We start from the raw sequence: 21,343 nt of genomic DNA, 5'->3' as shown, positions 1-21,343 counted from the left end.
CCTTCTCCATTCATTCTACCTGCCTCAGCTTGGCTCAGCCCCATCCCATCCCCCATGGTCCCTGCCCCCTATACCCACAGACAGACAGACAGACAGACACACACACACACACACACACACACACACTGGAATAATCCCTTACAAAGCCAGAGGTCCTTCATATTTATCCCAAACTAAAAAACAGGATTCTGAAATGATAACACCATTTGTTGTAGCTCAGTGGCAGAGGGGACAATTTTTTAGGGTCTTTCTACCAGTCCAAGGTAAGCCCTGTAGTCATGTCTCCTAATAACCCCACAATGGCATTTATAATTTCTTAATCAATACAACTTTATTGGCCTTGCCCTGCCAGAGTCACACCTCCTAACATGCCCCAAGTCAGTGAGTTTCCAAATCTCTTACTCAAAGCCAAGGTCTGTGGCAGCCAAGGTCTAGGGGCAACTGGGGCCTGAGGAATTAGCCAATTAGAACCACCAATCCTACCCCTACTTCAATGGAGGCTACAATCCCTTTAGCTATTTTGTGCACTGAGATTCTTTGGGATTCACTTGAAAAAGGATTTCCCTACTGTAAAGTTAAAAAAGAAAAAAAAAAAAAAAAAAGAAAGCTTGTTTAGTCTGACCCTACCTTTTCCCAGCCCCTGCCCAAGGAATGTATATATGACACTGAGGCCATCAGAAAGGAATATCATACAGTATCAGTTGGCGACAGAACCAGAATGAAAACGCCCTCTCCCGAATCCAGTCTACACCTTGGAATGATAAGCACAAGAAAGCAAGGGCCGCAGGGCCTGCGGATCCAGCTTCCCAGCCCAACACCATCTGACGCCAAGTTGGCGTGAATAAGCAAGGTAGGCAAAGAATGTCGTTTGTCAACACAGAATACTTAATGAATGTGCATTTCAGGTCTTACTTCAGACAATCCTAAACCGGGCAGAGCCCTCGGTACTGCCCCCTTTTTCAACCCCCCAGGAACCTTGATCTAATAAACTCTCACACCACCCCAGCATTAAAATAGATCAAAACCAAGCGCCTGGAAGACCCCTCTGCCCAACCTCAGCAGAAGCAGGAGACCAGGCAGTGCCTCTGGGACACTCACCCCTCTGTGCACGCAGGCTCCCTGGTGAAGACGTCTGCAGCCAGGCACCTAAAAGGAGGAGACAGCATTAGCTCCTCAGAACAGCTCCCGGCCCAGCGCATGCTGGCAGCTGGGAGGCTGGCTCTGGACTTTGGAGGAACGTCAGGGAAGTTGCTGAACCTGTTAAGCAGAACAGCTGTGGGACTGAATGCAGAGGGCAAACGGGAAGGTGAGGAATCTAGGGCTGCCGTGGCTCGCAGGGGCCAGACTGGGAAGGGACTGAGAAGAAGACTGAGAAGGCCAAGATGAAGGTGAATCTTTTTTTGTTTGTTTGTTTTTAATTTTTATTGTTGGTTGTTCAAAACATTACATAGTTCTTGATATATCATATTTCACACTTTGATTCAAGTGGGTTGGGGGGGAAGGTGAATCTTAAAGCAATGGGAAGCCACTTGGAAAGGGACAAGAATGGCTGCGTGGTGAAGTGATTGCAGAAGACAGACTCAAGAGACATTTACTTTTAATTGTATAGGTAGGTGAGAGAGAGTAGGGGCCCCAACACTCAGGGGCCTTCCATGTCAGTCCAGCCCCCAGAAAAAACATTCCCACTGCCCTCTCAACCTGCCTCAGTCTCCCCATGTGGGGAAAAATAATATGGTCAGCCTCAGTGACCCCGAGCTGGTAGAATTCACTCACAGGGTACTAAAGCCCTTTGCCCTCTTCTTGGAGCCCCAACTACAGACCCAGCCTGGTATTCCACGGGTCGGGTAGCTGGAGGTCCTCTGCACTCAGATGCTCCATAAAGTCAATCTCCAGGCGGGACAAAGTGTTTCCACATCCCTAGGAACATGAGGATCAATCAGGCAAACAGGAAGAACACCCAGTGGTTAATGAGCTTGGGCTCTGGAGTGACACAGACCTGTGGAGAATTTTGGCTCCCCACTTTTTAACTATGTGGCCTGGCCAAGTCACTTCCTTTCCTCACCTGGAAATTAGGAGTAATAGTGTCAACTTCTGGGGCAAAGGAAGGACTAGATGAGATGATGCACTTGGAGAGTTTGTATGATGTCTCATCACAACCTCCACTTACAGATGAGGAACCTGAGACCCAGAAAGTGAAATGACTCATTGAACACCACGCGGTAAGTGAGTGGCAGAGCCAAGACCCCCACACTGGCTGCTGGGCTGTGGGGCAGTGGTTCTCAACACTAGACCAGGCATAAGCTATTTTGGTCCCTGCTTTTTGGATGAGAAAGTTAAAGCTAAAAAAAATCACATGTGACTTGCCCAAAGTCACAGAAAATTAACAGTAGGCAAGGGACTTGAACCCAAGCCTCCTTGGTGAAAAAATCCTAGGGTCTCTGTGGATATCCAGAGTGCAGAGAAGCTTCAGATCTCAGGGCCCTCTAAACCTGGAACAGGGACAAATGCAAATCAGGGTGGTGTGTGTGTGTGTGTGTGTGTGTGTGTGTGTGTATGTCTGCACATGTGCAGCTACCTTGAGAGGAAACCAGAAGGAGCTGGTGAAACAAAAGCTTCTTTTTCAGAAGCCTTCTCTAGGGACTGGACAGAAAAGGAGGGGGCTGACAAGCAGGGCCACCATCCTGCCTGCTAGGGCTGAGCCAGCAGCTGGATCTAAACAAACAGAAGCAGCTCTGCCTTGCCCACCATCTTGCTATGTGATCCTAGGCCTCTCTCCGTCTCTGTCTTATTCTTGTCTCTTGTCTGTCTGCCCCCAGCGCCCTGTCTTCCTTCCTCCCTCTCATATTTTTCTCTTCAACTCCAGAATGAGATGGCTGTAGTAACTAATGTCCAGTTACAGGAGACTGCTACAGCCTCAAGTGGTGGCCTCCCAGCCCTGGCTCCATGTTACCACAACAGGATTGGGGAATCCTGCATTCTCCATCTGGCTGTATAACCAAGCACCTTCTTTCTGACAGGTCTCTGCTTTCTCATCTGAAAAATGGGGACTTTTTCCTGATCACCAGCAGAAGGGAAGATCCAAGGAGCTACCCCCAAACAATCTCCTAATGCATCATAAAGAACATCCCCCATGTCCCCATCTGACTCTCATGTTTAAACTTCTAACTTCTCCTCCATTCCTTCTGGTCCATGTTCCATCCAGACAAGTGGCAGAATCAAAACCACCCCAATGGATTCAACAGTTATAACAACAGCCCCATAATCAATCACAGTGGCAATCACCACCACAGTTAATATGGGGCTGCTCAGAAGTGCCAGACACTGAACTAAATGCTTCCTTACATCATTTCTCAGGTTAGTCCCTTCATTACCATTAGGACCAATTTATAGATGACAGACTGAGGTTTGGCAAAGGGAAATGCCCAAAGTCACACTCAGAGCAGGTGAGAAGCTATCTTAACCTGGATGCTATGGGATTGCCCATGACAACACTTCACCAAGAAGAATGGCCCAATGCCAGAGGTGAGTGGGGAATAGATGGCCTGCTCTGTCCTTAAATTCATCTTTTTATAGTCTTGGATGATTATTCAAATGTGTCCAACTCAACTCTCTGGCTACAACAGTGTTGTCCAAAGAAAATATCATGTGAGGCCTGGCACAATGATACGTGCCTGTAGTCCCAGCTACTTGGAAACTGAGGTGGGATCACTTAAGCCCAGGAGTTCAATAGCAGCTGGGCAACATAGCAAGACCATGTCACATACACAAAAAGAAATATAATGCAAGCCACATATTTAACTTTAAAATTCCCAGTAGCCACATCTTATAAAGAATAAAGGAATGGGTGAAAAAAAAATTTTGTGTGAGGTATTGGTGATTGGACCCAAAGCCTTGAAGATGCTAAGCAAACATTCTACCACTGAGCTACATCCCCAGCTCTGAAATTAATTCTAATATTTAACCAATATATCAATTTAAACATGTAATATATATATATATATATATATATATATATATATATATACACACACACACACACACAAATATATACTATTTAAATATCTTATATTCTTTTTTCATACTAAATCAGATCTAGTATATACTTTATACTTACAGCACTTCTTGATACAGATGTTAAATTTTTAATAGATATTTAGATTATCTTAGCCTTTACAAATGAAAAAGTATATTCACAAATCCAAGTTCCCAAACAATTGTAGAAGTTTGTCCACAATGGAGTGTCATTTTTTAATTTTCAGTTAATTAAATTAAATATTAAGTTTTTAAAAAATTTTGGAACTGGGGATTGAACCCAGGGATACTTTACCACTGAGCTACATTCCCACCCCCTTTTTAAAAAATATTTACTTTTTAGGTGTAGATGAACACAACACAATACCTTTATTTTTATGTGGTGCTGAGGATCAAACCTGGGCCCCGCCTGTGCTAGGCTCTACCGCTGAGCCACAATCCCAGCACCCCCTTTTTAATTTTTATTTTGAAACAAGGTCTCACTAAGTTGTTTAGGGCCTTGCTAAGTGATATATGCTGACCTCAAATTTGTGATCCTCCTGCCTCAGCCTCCCAAGTTGCTAGGACTGCAGGTGTGCACCACCTCACCTGGCTAAATATTAAATAAAATTTAAAATTCAGTTCCCCAGTCACAGTAGCCACATTTCAAGTGTTCAACAACCACATGACTAGTGGCTACTGTATAAAGCAGCTGCAGCTCTGAAGTCAAGTCCTTGGGGGTGTGAACTGATGGTCTCATTCACTCAAACCCAGAGCTAAGCCTCAGAGGTAAACTGGCATCTGAATAGAATGGCTTCTATTCATTTAATATAATAGAATTAGGCTGAGCCAAATATTAATGCCTACATATGGTGCCTATAATATTCACAATGATGGTAAGGAAGGAATCATAGTACGGCTAGTTTAGAGGATGACTCTGTGGCTCAGAGAGGTGGGCCACCTGCCCAAGTTTTGACAGGCCAGGTGACATGGGCTCTGTCCCTAAAGTGTGACAGGGGCCCATTCTAGTCCGAGAATCAGTTTCTGGAGAAAGAAACAATCCTTTGCCCTCTTCTCAGGAATCCTTCTCCCACAATTTAGTGGCAGAGAATGGCCCAGAACAGGAAATCTAGTGAAGAGGCTAAAGGGGAAGGAAAGCAAAAGAAAGATGCTCGGGCTGTGCTGGGCAGAGGTCCTGTGTGGAGGGCTTGGGACACCATGACACCTTCCCTACCTCCCCCTCGCCCCTGCCCAGCAGGGGCAAAGTCAGGACTTCCGCTGGCTGCCTGTTCTTTGGGTCACTAGGTGCTCTTTCCCACCTGCCCTGCAAGAGCACTCACACAGAGGCCCTTGGACTGGAGCCAGGACTAACCTCCCAGGGCGGCCTCAGCTGGAGGACAGGGAAAGGATCCAAGTGGCCTCCTGTCCCTGGACAGGAGAGAGCCCTAGCGTCAGAGCCTATAGTAGGGAAAAGGTGGCAGGTTCAGGCCAGAAAAACCCGGGTGGCTCCGCCCTCTCAGCTCCTGCCTACCAGTCCAGCAGGGTGAAATTTTCACTAGCTATTAGGTTTAACAATTAACTGTGATTGGTTTCCACTTTAGCAGGAGCTAATTCCAGCAAGAGGTCCCATCTGAAAATAGGGGGACTTGGAAGAAGGCAAGGCTGAAGGCAGAAGGGCGTCTAGTGACCTCCCCAACTGCTCCTCCCAGCCCCTCCCTGCAAAAGTGGAACAGTTGTCTGTGCTAAGAGGTGGCGGCTTAAGTTCCATGAGGTCAGGGTAGTGCCTGGCACATAGCAGGAGCTCAATAAATATTTTTAACCAATAAGGGGTGAGGGGAAACTAGAATAAAACAGGCCAGCTAGGTAAGCAGCCTGATGGAGGAGCAAGGAAGGGAGGTGAAAGATGGCTTGCCCTGAGCTGGGAACTCCTAACCTCTTAGACCCCAAGATCTCCCAAAATTGGAACAGTGGCCATCCAGAGCTTGCCAAGGACATGGTTTTGAAGCACCCCAGCACTGGACGCTGCTCCTTGCTCCATTCTTTCTAACTGTGACCTCGGGAGCCCTGGTTTCTTCCAGTCATGAAGGTGATCCTGCCCCAGCTTAGGGCTGGTGAACGGTGCCAGGCCCACAGTGCTCGGAGGCCTGTGCTGTTCTAATGAAGTCGTGTCTTTTGCTGCTTGGCAACAGCCGCCTTCTCTCAGGCCACCCCCTGATCTCCCCCACATCCCAATATTCCCCTGGATCCCACCTATATGGCCCTATATTTCTTCTTCTCCGGAAGGAAAACCTGGAATGATGATGCCAGCTGCAGCCCACTCCCTTCCCACTCACCTGGGATCACACACACACCCTGGCAACAGATTGCTCCCAAACTGACGTGAGCTTGTCATTTACATCCTCCTTGGGTTCCCTCCTTGGGTTCTCTTCCCCCAACCCCTAACACAGGCCTAGGTCTACAGCCTACCACGGGGCGGGTCCCTCCGTATTCTTGGGTGGTGTTTCCCGGTCCTGGGCCTCTGCCTCCCGTCTGTGTAAGGTTAAGAGATCATTTCTTCTGCTAGTTGACTCTGATCTTTAGAAATTCTGATATTTCTGGGATCAGTTTGTACTTTAACTACAAGCAAATGAGGGTTCAAATCCTAACCTTGGCCAGGTAAACAGGCAGCCCTGAAGAAGCCCAGAACTGAAGCCACTCTCGGCTCCTGACTGGGCAGAAAGGGACCAAGGCCCCCCGCTTGCCCACCCCTGCCTGCAGCCTTCACTGGTTCCCACTGCCTCCAACAGAAAGCTCTCATTTTCCTGCCCCTACATCCCAGGCTTCTCTCTCTTGCTCTCAAGGGTGCCCTTGTGAGCCATCAGTCCCCCAAAATCTTCTTGGCAAAACAAAGCTTGATGCTCCCCCTCCACCTGAGATGCAGACCCCAAGTCCCTTCTGTGTGCAGATCCGTCCACCCTGCACTTTCTTCCATCCTGTAACCTCTATATACATGCCTCCCATTGTCCCCTCCCAGCCTCTTGTTGCCCCTCCTACTTCATGTCCTTTAGCTCAATGTCACCTCTGGCATGGGATCGACAAAATCGTTCATTTCTCAACTCATTCAGCCATGTATTTGCCAGACCCTGATTCCTGAGCTAGGGTCTTGATGCCCACACTTGAACTTAAGACCTCAGAACTCCTATTATGATTTTTCTTCTCTCTCACCCTAGCCCCCCAGTGCAATGCTCAGAACACAGTAGGTAGTACCCCTTGTTAGAGGATGACTCTGAACAAGGGTATTTGCTAAAACAACAGGTAGCCATTAACTAAAAAATCGTGAGTTATAATTTATTGTCCAGTTATTCTTTACAATGCTATATCAACATTTTACACATAGCATTTAAGTTAATTTTTATAGCCACCCCACCCTCCCCCAAAAAAAACTTGCCATCCCTAGCCCTTTGTTTTAAAGTTGAGAAAATTGAGACTAAGAAAGAGAAAGTGACTTGTCCAAGGTCACACAGTCAGGAAACAGCTGCATCAAGACTGGAATTTAAGTTCTTCGCTTTTACTCTCCTTGGCCTTTCTCCAACCCACAAATGAAGGAGGGGATATGTGAGAAATTGCAGCCTGTTAGTGACATGGGCCACAGGGGCTACAAAGAAATCAGCCCAGCCCAAGGCTGGAGGCAGATTCTGCTAATAAAACTTCATAAGCCTGGATTAAGCATCTGCTCTGTGCACAGCCCTGAGCTAGGGGCTGGGGAGAAAGAATGAGACATGAGACATTCCAGTGCTTCGAAGGGATCATGGCCTAGTAAGAGACCAGCCCTCTCCCCAGACAAAGCCAAAATAAGCAGAGCTTGTCCCCAGAGGGGAGCAGATAAGGTGCGAAGGGAATGCAGAGGAGGTAAAGTGAACCTCATTGTGCAGGTTGGGGGAGGGCTCACCAGGCTGGCATCTGAGTTCAGCCTTAAAAAGGCAGACAGGCTTTTGACAGGGATTGGGGAAGGGTGGGGGTGGCATTCCTGGCAGGGAGGAACAGAGGGAGCAAGGGCAAAGACACAGGTGAGCGATGGGCGTGTCCCAGGAGCCTCTGGCAGGGCGTTGTCCTAGCCCCTCCCTTCGCATCAGTCTGAGCATCCAGCCTTGCAGAAAGGCCACCTTGAGCTTCCCCAGACTCACAGGCATCTGGTGCACATTTGGTGAGTGGTCAGGGAAAGGGTGAGAAGGCCTGAGCATCTGGACATATGGTTTAACAAGAGGAAAGAGACAAAGAAGAACCAAAATCCAGGCTCTGCCCAGAAATTCAGAGAATAAAGATGCTAAAGAGGGTGGCCCCACCAGAGGTGGGTGATTGTGGGGAGATAGCCAGGAGAAGAGCAAAGAACATGACTGGGCAATCAAAGACCAGTTTCCAGAACCCAAGATCAAAGCTATGCAAGATCTTAATATTAGCCCGCTCAACTCCCATTTTACAGGTGGAAAAACTAGGCCCTCAGCACTTCACAGCAGAGCCAGCAATGAACACCTGGCTCTGTCATTAGCTCCCTCATGACCCTTTTCTAGACCTTACCTTCAACTCCATAAAACAACCCTGCAGACAGTGGTTTTAAACTTTTATGGGTCATGATTCAAAAACTTGGATGAAGTCAAAGGATCCTCTCCTGGGGACAATGGACACTCTCAAAATTGTGCATGCCAATTCAGAAGTTCACACATATCTGAGACCAGTGGTACTTCAAGGGCAATGTGAGAATCATCTGCATCCCAATCACTGTGAGAGGGAATCTGTAGGCTAATAACCAGCCCCATGAAACAGCTGAGTCTGAATCTCTGTGGTGGGTTCTGAAACAGAGTGTTTTAGCCGGGTCCCCTTTGCTGCTCTTAGCAGGAACAAAGTTCCACAAACTTGACCTCAGGAACCCTAGGAGTTAGGGGAATGGGATGGGATGCCCGGCTGTTTCCCCTTGAGCCATTTCACATATTGATTTTCTGCTCTCTTGCCTATGAAGAGTCGGTTCTGTGGCTAAGAGTTTTAAAGCCACTGCTCCTTCATCAAGGTCCCTTCTACTCAGGTGAGTAGCTGTCTAGGCTGGTGGGGTAGGTGGGGGCTCAGCACATGACTGCTGCTGCCCCAACTCTGGAGTGACACTCCTGAGTTTAGAGGCCCTGAATGGGAGGAAGTCTGGACTCCTTGGCTGAAGTTGGGGTGTGAGGAGGCCCAGGCTGCCTCACTGGACCTTGGGCCATTCCTATTTCCTATTTTTTCCCTTTCTAACAGAAGCTGTCTCTCCAGGCTCCAGCCTTTGCCTCCCTGCCCATTTCCTCCAGAGTTCCAGCCATCACTAACCCTGAGGGAGGATTCCCAAGCTCCCAAGCACCTTCTAAGCAGGCAAAACTGATACTTTCTGCATTGTTAAAGCCAGACTCAGAAAGATAAGTATCACATGTTTCCTCTCATGTGAAAGCTAGAGAAAGAAAAAAAAGTGGAGGACATCATGAATGTAAAAGGGGACTATCAATGTAAAAGAAGAGGAGTGGGAGTCAAGGGGAGGTAATAAGGAATGAATTTGATCAAACTATGTTATATGTATGTATGAATATGCCACAATAAAGCCCAATATTCTGTATGGTTTATATAAGCAAATAAAACAAAACAGAACACTAGTGCTCTTTGCAAATCATAAGCTTCCTTAACTGAAAGACTCAAAATCATCCATGAAAAACTAAGATGGTCAACAGGAAAACAGGAAAGGACCTTCAAACCTAACCTGTCAACTCTTCCTGATGCCAGGTGTCTCCCAAAGGTGGACAGCTAGCTGCCTAGTACCAATGAAGCTAGAGCCCTGGCCAGCTCCAGGGCTGGTGCCATGAGAAGGCCAGTCCCTGAAGTGGTGGCAGAGTTCTGGATCCCTGGATTGGAGACCCTGCTCTCAGAGGTAAGCATTTGTTCTCAGAACCTGAGCAAATGCACATCCCTTTGTTCTTAAAAGCTCCATCTTTGGGCTTTGGGCAAAGAGAGGTTTAGATTCCAGCTGTGCCTCCCAAGGGCTGAGGATTGGATAGGCCTTGAGGAACTCATTTTACTTACTTTGATGAACTGTGCACCATAACCGCTGCCTTGCTAGGCAGTTGCAGGAATTAAATAACATAAGATACGTGCACTTAGCATAGGTCCTGGTTAGAGGAAGTCAGTAAGTGCAAGCAGTGGTTTCTCAGTCACTAGAGTGGCCTCTTGTGAGGATCTAATTCTTTAGAGGCCTCAAAACCAGCCACCTGAAGTAGGTCTGGAAATTTTAGCTGTAGACCTCTAATCTGGAGAGAAAGTAGAGGAGGGGAAGGGGTCAGCAGAGAGAAGGGGGAGAGAAAACCAAGAGGAAGAGAGAGAAAAGGAAAGTGTAAGAATTCGGGGCCCAGAAAGGGTCTGACTCCCCAACTTGAGGGAAAGGAAGAGGATTTGATGGAAACTGCCAGAACAGGATAAGCCCTCTCTCCTTTCCAGATCCTTTGCAGCACAAAGCCTAGGAATAGCCTGCTGAGAAGCACTGCCCTGGCTGTCAATAGGGTATTGAAGCTTTGGGTTACCTCCAGGCTCTGGCTCTGCAAGCTGCTGCCCGTACATAGTGGCCTCCTGCCCTCCCGCTGAAACTGACAGAGATGGCCACGGTCAGGCTGACAACAAAACAACCTACCGTTCATCCCACAAAGGCACTGCCTATTTTGCAATTCTGATCCAGACTCAGCAGAACTCTTCTCTGCTGGATCCTCACCTTTGGGACCTATACAGAGCCTTCTAGGCTTCTATGAGCCCCAAGCTCCTGCTTCAGAGACTAAATCTGCAACTAAGTAAAGCATTACTGGGAGAATACACTGGAGCTATGAACAAGGTATTCCAAAGCCCCCTAACCTTTGGTGTCACTTCTTTCCAGGTATCACTGTCCCTCCCCAGGCTAATGAAGGCAATGACAATGACCATCTCTAAGATCCTCCCAGCTCTAACAGCAGCTACACCTCACGTGATGCCTCCAGTCCCAAAGTGGAAAAAGGATCTGCCTTGGAGAGGAGTGGGCTGTGCTGGGCTCTGCTGAGTGCAGAGGATGGATGTAGCAAAGGCCAAGGGTTATTATGATGATGGCGATTATAATTAAAAATCAAAGCAACAAATCTTTAAGCAATTTACAAAGAGCTTTCTCATTATCTCCTGAGATTTGCAATCTGGGCAGGTAGGTAGGGCTGGATGATGTTTATGCACATTTGGCAGATAAGGAAAGTGAAGCCCGATGATTAAGTAACTTGTCAAACTGCTAAGGACAGAGAAGGAGGAGCTGAAGAGAAAGTAATAAGTATTGAGTGCTTACTGTGTACCACCTCACTAAGATTGTTCACAACTTATCTTGATCAGATCTTACCACTATTACACTAGTTATAGTGTAGGTACTACTGTCCCTGTTTCATTGAAGAGAGAATAGAGCCTGAGAAAAAGTAACTGATCTACCCTAAAGCTCATGATTGTTCAGTTCGAAGCCTGAATTTGGGCCAGGGTTTGTGAGACTCCAAGGCCTATGCTCTTTTTCTTCCTGACTATATTGGGTTGAATAGTGACCCCACCCCCACCAATCATGTCTATATAGAAGCTCAAAATATGAACTTATTTGGAAATAGGGTCTTTGCCAGTGTGATTAGTTAAATTAAAATGAGGTCATACTGGATTAGGATTAGGGTAAGGGTAGGTCCTGAACTTAACATGAGTGCTGTCCTTATCATATGACACAGAGTCACAGGGAGAAAGCCATGTGACAAGAGATGCAGTTTTTGCAAGTGAAGGATCACTATTGCAGGCAACCAGCAGGAGCTAGGTAAGAGGCCATGGAAAAGACTTGCCCACTGGGAGCCTCCAGAAAGAACCAACCTTGCTGACACTTGATTTCAGACTTCCAGCTTCCAGAACTGTGAGAATAAATTTCCGTGGCTCCAAATTCCCCGGTTTGTGATACTCCCATATAGCAGCCCTAGGAAATTAACACACCATGTGTCCTTTGAATAGTAGACCCAGGGCTCTCAAACTCTGGTTTTCAGATTTCCATTTATTAGGCAGCTGTGGAGGTATAAGGGGGACTCGTGAAAAGTCCCTCATCCAGGCTTCTTGATGTTCTAGGCCCCTATCCACCCTGCTGGGGCCTCCCTTTGAATTTGTTTAGCAGCCTCTGTCCCAGTCAACAATCCTCCCCTTCTATCCTAAATCATTCTCCACCACCACCTGGAGAGATGTTTTTGAAATGCAAATCTGATCCTTCCGGGTTGGCTTAATTCTCTTCCTAGTTCCCCACCACCTGCTGAACTTGGTCAAGCTCTTCAGCCTCTGACAAATCTGTCCCCAACCTTCCTCTCAGCCTTATCTCCAGCCACTCACCCCACCTGTCCCCACCTCCAGCCACCTTCCACTCCAAAGACATGGAACTGTTGCCTTAGCATATGCTGTTGCAACTACCTTGAAACCAAATTAAACTCAAACACCATCTCTCTTTCTCTTCCATAAAGAATTTTCCTCATAAGAAGCCACACCCTGGCACCTTGTACATTGTCCTTGTGGTACTGCATCTTTGCATGTCTGTCCCCACCCTCAGTCTGTGAACACTGTTATGATCATATCTCTTTCTATAGGTCTAAGGCCCGGTACAAAGGCATTCAAGAATGTTGAACTAGATTGTGGAGCAACCATAATAGTAATAACAGCTAACATTTACCAAATGTTTACTATGTGCCCACACTGTGCTAAGCATTCCATATGTGTTGTCTCATTTAATTCTCAGAACAGTGCTCTGAAACAGAGACTATTATTGGTTCTGCTTTACAGGTGGGAAAATGAAGAGATGCAATCACTTGCTAAAGTCCACCCAACTAGTACATGGCAAAGACTAAATGAATTCAGAGCCAATGCTGGTAATCAAGGTAGTATCCCTTCCTTATCTGAGGCTTCACTTTCCACAGTTTCAGTTACCTTTATCAACCATGGTCTGAAAATACTAAATTAAAAAGTCCAAGAAATAAACAATTCATAAATTTTAAGTTGGAGGCCATTCTGAGTAGTATAATGAAATCTCATACCATCCTGGCTCTGTCCTGACTGGGATGTGAATCATCTCTTTGTCCCATGTATCCACTCTATATATGCTACCTGTCCTTTAGTCACTTAGCAGCCATCTAATATCAGAGCAACTGTTGTATTGGTATCCCAATAATTGTATTCAATCCTTATTTTACATAATAATGGCCCAAAGCATAATAGTGATGTTGGCAATTTTTATATGCCAAAGAAAAACCAGGAAGTGCTGGTGAAAGCCCTAGACTTAATAGGAAAAAAACCCATAGTGTTTTATACATATACACACATATATATCTGTGTATATATATACATACATATATGTGTGTATATATACACACACACACACACACACACAGAGTTTGGTACTATCCCTGCTTTCAGAAACCCATTGAGGATCTTGGTATATAACTCTGGTAGATAAGAGGCAATTCCTGAGCTGGACATAGTGGTACACGCCTGTAATCCCAGATGCTTGGGAGGCTGAGGTAGGAGGATCATGAGTTCAAAGCCAACCTCAGCAACTTACTGAGGTCCTAAGCAACTCAGTGAGACCCTGTCTCTAAGTAGACTATTTAAAAGGGCTGGAGGACTAGGGCTGGGGCTCAGTAGTAGAGCAGTTGCTTAGCACCTATGAAGCATTGGGTTCAATCCTCAGCATCACATAAAAATAAATACATAAAATAAAGGTATTATGTTCATCTACAATTAAAAAATATTTAAAAAAAATTTTTGTAGTTGTAGATGGTCAGATTGCTTTATTTTATTTATTTTCTTTTATGTGGTGCTGAGGATCGAACCCAGTGCCTCACACATGCTAGGCAAGTGCTCCACCACTGAGCTACAACTCTAGACCCTAAAAAAATATCATTTAAAAAATAAAATAAGGGCTGGGATTATGGCTCAGTGGTAGAGCGCTCGCCTAGCACGGGAGGGACCCAGGTTCAGTCCTCAGGACCACATAAAAATAAAGGCATTGTGCTGTGTCCATCTACACCAAAAAAAAAAAAATATTAAAAATTCTCTCTCTCTTTCTTAAAAACAAACAAACAAAAAAAAAAACAAGGCATGGACTCAGATCTTTAGATTCCTCATTCAATGCTCTTCCTCTTCTCATTCCTGCAGAATCCTAATCCAGGAAGATATAGAACACAAGCTAGGCTGTGTCTCCCAAGGAGCTTTCTACTGCTTTCACTACAGCCTGGAGAACACTGGTCAGGGTAGGAGGCTCAGATCTATAGCCAGGATATAGAGCAGTTAAAAAAAAAAAAAAGGATAAATGTGGTTAAGAAAAGTCTGCACCCATGGGGCTGGGATTGTGGCTCAGCAGTAGAACACTTGCCTAGCATGTGCGAGGCCCTGGGTTCAATCCTCAGCACCACATAAAATAAATAAAATAGAGGTATTGCATCCAACTACAACTAAAAAAATAAATATTAAAATAAAATACAGAACGTGAGTGTTTAAAAAAGAGAAGTCTGCACCCTGCTTAGATAGTATATTGTCAAGGATTGAGGGGAAACGTTGGGTGTCATTTTATACATTTCCCATTTTATGAATCAATTCACTGGACAAACTTATTGAACAGAAATCATAAGCTATCACTGTGGGGGACACTAGGAAGATTAATAAGCAAGTTCCTATCCAGATGGCATTTTTCGTCTACTTAGGAAAGACAAACAACTAACAAGTTCCTGTATAACAAACTGTCATATGCCCCATAAGACAGAAAGCTCAAAGACTATGTAACAGAAGAAACTGAAAGCCTAGGGAGCTGGCAAACACCACCCACTCCAGAGAATGACCAGAGGGCTGAAATCTGAGCAGGGGAGTCTGCCAAGATAAGCAGCAAAGGAAGAGTGTGCTAGGTAGAAAGAACCGTGTGCAAAAATCCCGAAGGCAAAAGTTCTTGGTGCCTGGGTGAACTAAAAGGCCAGAGTGTCTGATTTCAGGGAGGTGGGCAGGGACTGGATCTTACAAGGCTTTGTAGGTCAAGGTAAGGGTTGGAGACACTGAGCAGAGCAGGAAATCCCATGCTGAGAAACCTGGCCAAGAGCAGACACTGTCGAGTCACTGCATTAGTTAGTAAAGTAGTGACTTGTTCAAGATCAAAAGGAAGATGTGGGACTTGAAACCACAACCCCTACCTACCATTCAGGACTTTGACTCTACTTCAGAGGTACCTGTGGCAGAGGACAGGTGGGGGTGGAGCTTTCCAGGTGTTTCAGCCTAGAGAAGGGTCCTGGCTCCCTACCTGCACTGCTCTAGAGTTATGTTAGAACCATCTACTTTTGTCAAAACGCAGATTGCTGGGCTCCGCCCACAGAATTTTTTATTCTGTAGGTCTGGCACAGGTCCTTAAAATTTGCATTTCTAATAAACTCCTGGGTGACTTTGCGGACCACACTTTGAGAACCATTGCTCTAGGCTAGAGTAAAAGGAATTGCAGAAGATAAGTGGGGACCTTGGAGACTAAAAGGGTGAATTCCTAGATCTGGATGACAACCAGACAAACTAACAGTCCAAGTAAGGGAAGGGGCCTCAAAGATCCTAAATCCAGCCCCCTAGCTGCCCAGCCAGAGAAACTAAGGATTGGGGAGTTTAGAATCTTTAACATAAGAGATGCTTAATAAAATGTACTGGTTGAGCAGATAAACCCATAAAGGGTTGAATCAAAGTCAAAAGGAGATCCCTAGACCAGAATATAGGGTTCCTGAGCTGCAGGACAGAGCCTTTCCCATGTCCTAGAATTCAGGGAAGGAAACAGAAGCTCAGCTTTCCACAGCCTCTGCTGTCTTTGGCAGGGATACATTTTAAGAATTGCAGAAATCTGCTGTTGGCCCCCAAATCTATCACCCATCCACCTTCTTTCCTTTTACACTAGCAGCTCCTTCCCTTTACATTTCAAATCTTGTGCACTTATCCTGGCAAACCAAGCAGGAAAGGGGGAGGTGAAGTTATGAGGAAGAAGTGGAAGTAAAGGAAGAATTCTTGCACTTGTACAGCCTTCTCCCAGAACAATTCCTTCTATAAGACTCTCTGTTTCTCTCCATCCTTGTATCCTTGTCAAACCCCAATCTATCTACATTTCAGCACCAGTATCTAAAACCCACAAAGCCAGGGACTAAATTCCCAAACTTCCTTTTCACCCAGTTTTTCTAAAATAGAGTGGCCTTGGGCAGAATTTTTCTGTTCTATTCCAGTTGGCAGTAAAATGGCACTTTACTTGCAAACCCCCACACACAGACTCACTCACTAATATACAAACAGCTATACATACATAAAAACAAATATAAAAACAGATAAATATACATCAAAGATGTCTTATTCACTGTTCATTGATAAAAGATACATATGCACTCAAAATGCACAACAAACACACAGGGGGAACACAACATGCACACAGAATACAGATCTTGAAATGCATGCATGCCCCAATACATAGGGAAAGGTGTAGACACACCCAGAGACATGTCTCTTAAATTATAGAAGTCTCCGGAGATGGGATTCCTTGGAGTCGAGGAGCGGGCCCTTTAAGAGAGTGGTTCTCCTCTTAGTCCTTTTAGGGCACCTGAGCTGCTGCTCTGCCCAACGGTGGCATGGGTGAGGGTGGAAGAGCTGCTGACCTGGCCAGACTGGGTTTGGCCCTGGGTGACAGTCTTTTTGCCACGACAAGGAAATTGATCTCTGAACTGACTGGGTTACCAGCCTGAAGACCGCTGTCGCTACTACCACCACCCAACACCCACGCCTCCACACACCCACCCTTCCACACCTATCCACCCACCCTCTCGGCACACACACACCCATGATTCAAGCAGGACACGCCCTCCGCTCCAGCTCAGCACAGAACGCGGGCTCCACCGTCAGCCAGCCCAGCTTCCTCGGGCCCCTAGGGTGTGGCTGCCCACCTGCCAGCAGGGAGTCTCCGCCCGGCTGGGACGCCCCTGCCACCGCAGCCACCCACAGCCCGGGCCAGGTGTCCAGCTCTGGGCCACGACAGAGCCTCGGCCGCCGCTCCCACCCCTTCCTCCCGGCAGTGCGGAGACAAAGCCGCGCACACGCACACGGGGGCTACGCGGGTACACACCCGCCCTCACACGCTCACACACGGGAAGTCACACTGGCGTGCACACAGCGACACGCGCGCACACACACACACACACACACACACACACACCGCCACAGGCTCCAGCCCTAAGTGAAGCCACTGGCACACACCCTCATCCAGATGTACACACACTGCTACACATTCGGACACACCCTCTCGCAGGCACATTCACAGATAGGCACGCGCAAACACACAGACCCTCACCTAGATATGCACACACCACCCAGCCCCAACGCGCGGAGACATGCTGGGCACACACCCTCACTGATGCACACACAGCGCACATACGCACGCGCGCACACCAATATCCACTTGCACAGATCCTCGTGCTCACGCGCGCTCACACCCTACACACACCCGGAGACATGGACTCCGACACGCGTACACGCGCCAGTATCGAAAGGCAGAAATCGAAGCCCCGAGCTCCCAGCACCGGCGCTCGGCCCCGAGCCCGTCGCCTGCCTGTCAGCGCTCTAGGGTCCGGGCCAGAGCCCGCAGCCCTCGGCCATCGCCCTGCCCGCGCTCTAGAGCTCGGACGCAGTGGGCTCCCCGGGGCCGGCAGGAGGGAGGCTAACCTGGCAGCTGCAGCGGCAGCGGCGCTGCTTCCGGGCGCTGTGTGTCCCTCGGTTCTTGCGTCCGGCGGCCGCCCAGGCGGGCTCCAAGGCGCACTCGAGCTGCGCAGAAATGCCCCGCTCGCTCTCTCGCTCCTTCGCTCCCTCCCACGGCGCTCAGCCCCCTCCCCGCCACCCCCCACACCCCTCTTCCCCCCCCGCCCCGCCCCGGCCCGCTCCCCCAGAGGAGGCGGCCGCGATCCCGGTCGCCCAGGCAGCGGCGGGCAGACGAGCGGGCCAGCAGCAACGGTGACCGCCACAAGCCCGGGAAGCTCGCAGCCGCCGGAGTCGCTGGAGCCGCCAGATCGCGGGAGCTGGGGCTGGAGCCGCGCGTCGGGGGGAGTAGCGCCGGCCCCCGGGGAGGGGAGCAGAGGAGGGGGCTGAGCCCCTAGAGCCGGCCTGGAGCAGAGGTTCGCCGCCTGCTTCCCCACGTGGGCCAGGCTCTTACCTGAGCCGCCACGGACCTCAGAGGCTGGGGACTGGCAGCCAGGAGAAGAACAGAACAAGACCCCACCCGGGGCCTCCTAGCCCTCGCAGTCCCAGCCCCCACCTCCTCTCAGGTCCACTGCCAGCGCGGACCTCGGTTTTCCCTGGCTTAGACCACTAGAGCTAGGCGCGGTGCCCCGGGCTAACCCCGCGGCTTGGCGCCCAGCTCGCGGGCCTTGTGTACCTCCAGCGGGGACCTGGCCGACGCCCACCCGCCTCCACGCCGCCCACCTATTGTTCCCGCGGCCAGAGCTTGCGAAGGAACTCACCGCGCACTTCAGCCCGCCTCAGGTGGCAGCACCTCTGGACTCTGGGGTCTTGCCACAGGCTGTGCCTTTGGCCCTCCTACCCTGATGCCCACCCTCCACAGGCCAAGGTACGCCCAAAGTAAAGGGCTTTTCTAAACTAGGGTATTAACTACCATAGGCCGGTACAGGGCCGTTCAGGTCCTGCTCTGAACATAGACTGAGGCTACCGCAAGGGAGGAACTAACCCAAGTACAGCAAGCCCAAGATAGCATCTGAAGAAGGTAGGGCACGGATTAGTGTCCCGATCCCATAGATGAAGAAACCATGGGAATTCCTGACCTAGGGCTCCAGGGCCAGGGCCAGGCCCTGCAGAAGTGCAGAAAAAAATAAGCCTCCTTTGTCAGATTCTAAAGCAAAGAAACATGAGTAAGAAGAAAATTTCACTTTCTTGCAGAGTTTTTACTGGAAGTCCAGACATATGCAAAGGCCTCCTAAATACAGGCTCCTTTTCCACTTAGCCCTGAACATGTCTAAGGTGGCAGCCATGATTCTTCCCATTTTGCAGGTGGGAAGCCTATCCTAGGTCTCTTCTCCAGGCAGCACAAAGCCAATGTGAAGCCCAATTATTCTGATTCTTAACTATGGTCCTGGCCTCCAGTATAAGATATTAAGGGCAGATTCAAAGTTGGCAGCTGAGAACATAAGTCAGAGAAGGGATGCCTACCAAAGACTTCCATATACTAAGAGGGCAAAATTAAAGGAGCTAAGACCCTAATGCAGGACCTAGCATGCCTTGTCCAGGTTTGTTCTGTAGCATGCCTTGGAAAGTCCGGGGGTGGGGGTGGGGATGTAATTAATTATAAGAATAAATAAATAACACTTGTTTGGAACATTTTTTTATGTTCCAGGCACTGTTTTAAGAGCTTTACTTGCATTAAGTCATTTAATCTACACAGTAACACCATGGGATAGAAGTTATTCTTATCCTGACTTTACACATATTTAAAGGAAAACACAAAGTCATTACATAGCTTGTAAAGCTGAAAAGCCAAGGGCTCAGCAGTAGAGCACTCACCTAGCACATTCGAGGCCTTGGGTTCAATCCTCAGTACTACACAAAAATAAATAAATAAAATAAAGGTATTTATTTAAAAAAAAAAAAAAAGTGGAAGAGCCAAAATCCAAACCTGGGAAGCCGATTCCCAAGCTTATATTCTGTGTGTGTGTGTGTGTGTGTGTGTGTGTGTATTGCTGGGAATAAAACCCAGGTTCCTGATCATGCTAGGCAAGCACTCAAGTACTGAGCCATATACCCAGCCATTTTCCTATTGAGACAGGGTCTCATTAAATTGATCAGGCAGGCCTTGAATTCATGATCCTTCTGCCTCAGACTGCGGGGCAGCTAGAACTACAGGTTAGCATCATTGTACATGGTCACACTTGCAAGGAAAAGAGTATTTGAACTACTAGAGCAACCATCATATTAGGAATGAATTTATTAGTGTTTTCTGTCTCCCTGTAGGTTCCTGGTATCCAGGACAGCCCATTATATAGGCCTAATTTGCTTAACTACTTGATTTACGAGGCTAGAGTGCAGGATGCATGTGAAGGACTTGGTTGCAATACCCTGGCCTCTGCTGGGATTTTTTTATCAGTTGTTTTAGATGAAGCAGAGAAGATATATAACACTAGTCAAATCATGAAGTTGAAAGGACTAGACACTCTGGAAATCAGCATAAGTTTCCAAAAGATCTCAGCAATCTTGGAAACTGAATCAGAACTAACAAGACGAGGTGCCACACAGAAAACGTGTGAACTTTTAGGTTCTTAGGTCCAAACCAGAGAAGTTTCATACAACTTTCTAAGATGATGAAAATGTTCTGATTATACTGACTGTTATGGTGGTCACTAGCCATCTATGCCTACGGAGCACTTGAAATGTGGTTAGTACAACTGAGGAACTGCATATTTAATTTTATTTAATTTAAAGTACTTTAAATTTAAATAACCAGGGGCTGGGGATGTGGCTCAAGCGGTAGCGCGCTCGCCTGGCATGCGTGCGGCCTGGGTTCAATCCTCAGTACCACGTACAAATAAAGATGTTGTGTCCGCCGAAAACTAAAAAAAATAAATAAATATTAAATTCTCTCTCTCTCTCTCTCTCTCTCTCTCCCTCTCTCTCTCTTTAAAAAAAATTTAAAAAACCATATTATTTAGCCACATAATAGCCACAATATAGCAGCTAGTGACTGCTATATTAGACAGTGCAGTTCCAAATGATAGAAGAATCTAGATTAGGAGCAGTTTCAGTGAAAATGATTAAAAGATTTTAGTAATAAAATAAAGGTATTATGAATATCTGCAACTAAAAGCTAAAAAAAAAAGAGATTTTAGTTGATCTTGAACTCAATAATGCAAAGTGGCTGGAAAGAGAGAGAGAGGAGGAGGGAAGAAGGAAAAGAGAAAGGGAGAGAAGAAAGAAAGTGATCCGTGGCATCCACAGAAAATAGAGGTAAGACCAACTCTGTGTTGTCCTGGATAGATCACAGCTGGACCAGAGGGTTCATTTCTGGGCCCCACATTCCGTCACCCTGAAGCATGTTTAAAGGAAAAGGCCAGAATGTTGGGGACATGGATATCACATGATGTGATGAATAAATAAGTAGCCTAGGGCTATGGTTGTGACTCAGTGGCAGATCACTTGCCTGGCATGTTGTGAGGCACTGAGTTCGATCCTCAGCACCACATAAGAATTAATAAATAAATAAAGGCATTGAGTCCATCTATAACTAAAA

General features: G+C 47.3%; 1 protein-coding gene and 1 long non-coding RNA gene across 14 annotated transcripts in view; one reads left to right on the top strand and one right to left on the bottom strand.

The window, feature by feature from the left end:
- Epb41l1 (erythrocyte membrane protein band 4.1 like 1) overlaps positions 1-18,590 on the bottom strand; it is a 121,611-nt gene extending 103,021 nt beyond the window's left edge. For 4 of the 12 annotated variants that reach the window (XM_076851783.1, XM_076851784.1, XM_076851785.1 and 1 more), the window contains exon 1: positions 1,099-1,243. In XM_076851783.1, coding sequence (XP_076707898.1) covers positions 1,099-1,199 — 101 coding nt within the window. In that variant the 5' untranslated portion in view covers positions 1,200-1,243. Of the gene's footprint in view, positions 1-1,098; positions 1,248-1,773; positions 1,855-17,778; positions 17,919-18,569 lie in introns of those variants that run through there. The other 8 variants (XM_076851795.1, XM_076851796.1, XM_076851797.1 and 5 more) reach the window with 6 other exon arrangements.
- LOC143395802 (uncharacterized) lies at positions 1,043-9,780 on the top strand. 2 transcript variants are annotated; one of them, XR_013090812.1, is made up of 4 exons: positions 1,043-1,388; positions 2,170-2,219; positions 3,018-3,354; positions 9,274-9,780. It is a non-coding gene; the product is annotated as an uncharacterized LOC143395802 (long non-coding RNA). The 2 variants fall into 2 exon arrangements; XR_013090811.1 differs by lacking the exon at positions 9,274-9,780 and having other exon boundaries at positions 3,018-3,882.
- Positions 18,591-21,343: the final 2,753 nt, after the last annotated feature.

Source organism: Callospermophilus lateralis, chromosome 3, assembly GCF_048772815.1.
Source record: "Callospermophilus lateralis isolate mCalLat2 chromosome 3, mCalLat2.hap1, whole genome shotgun sequence".
Lineage (NCBI taxonomy): Eukaryota > Metazoa > Chordata > Mammalia > Rodentia > Sciuridae > Callospermophilus > Callospermophilus lateralis.
The sequence above is the reverse complement of the archived record's forward strand: the minus strand, read 5'-3'. Positions and strand labels throughout refer to the sequence as shown.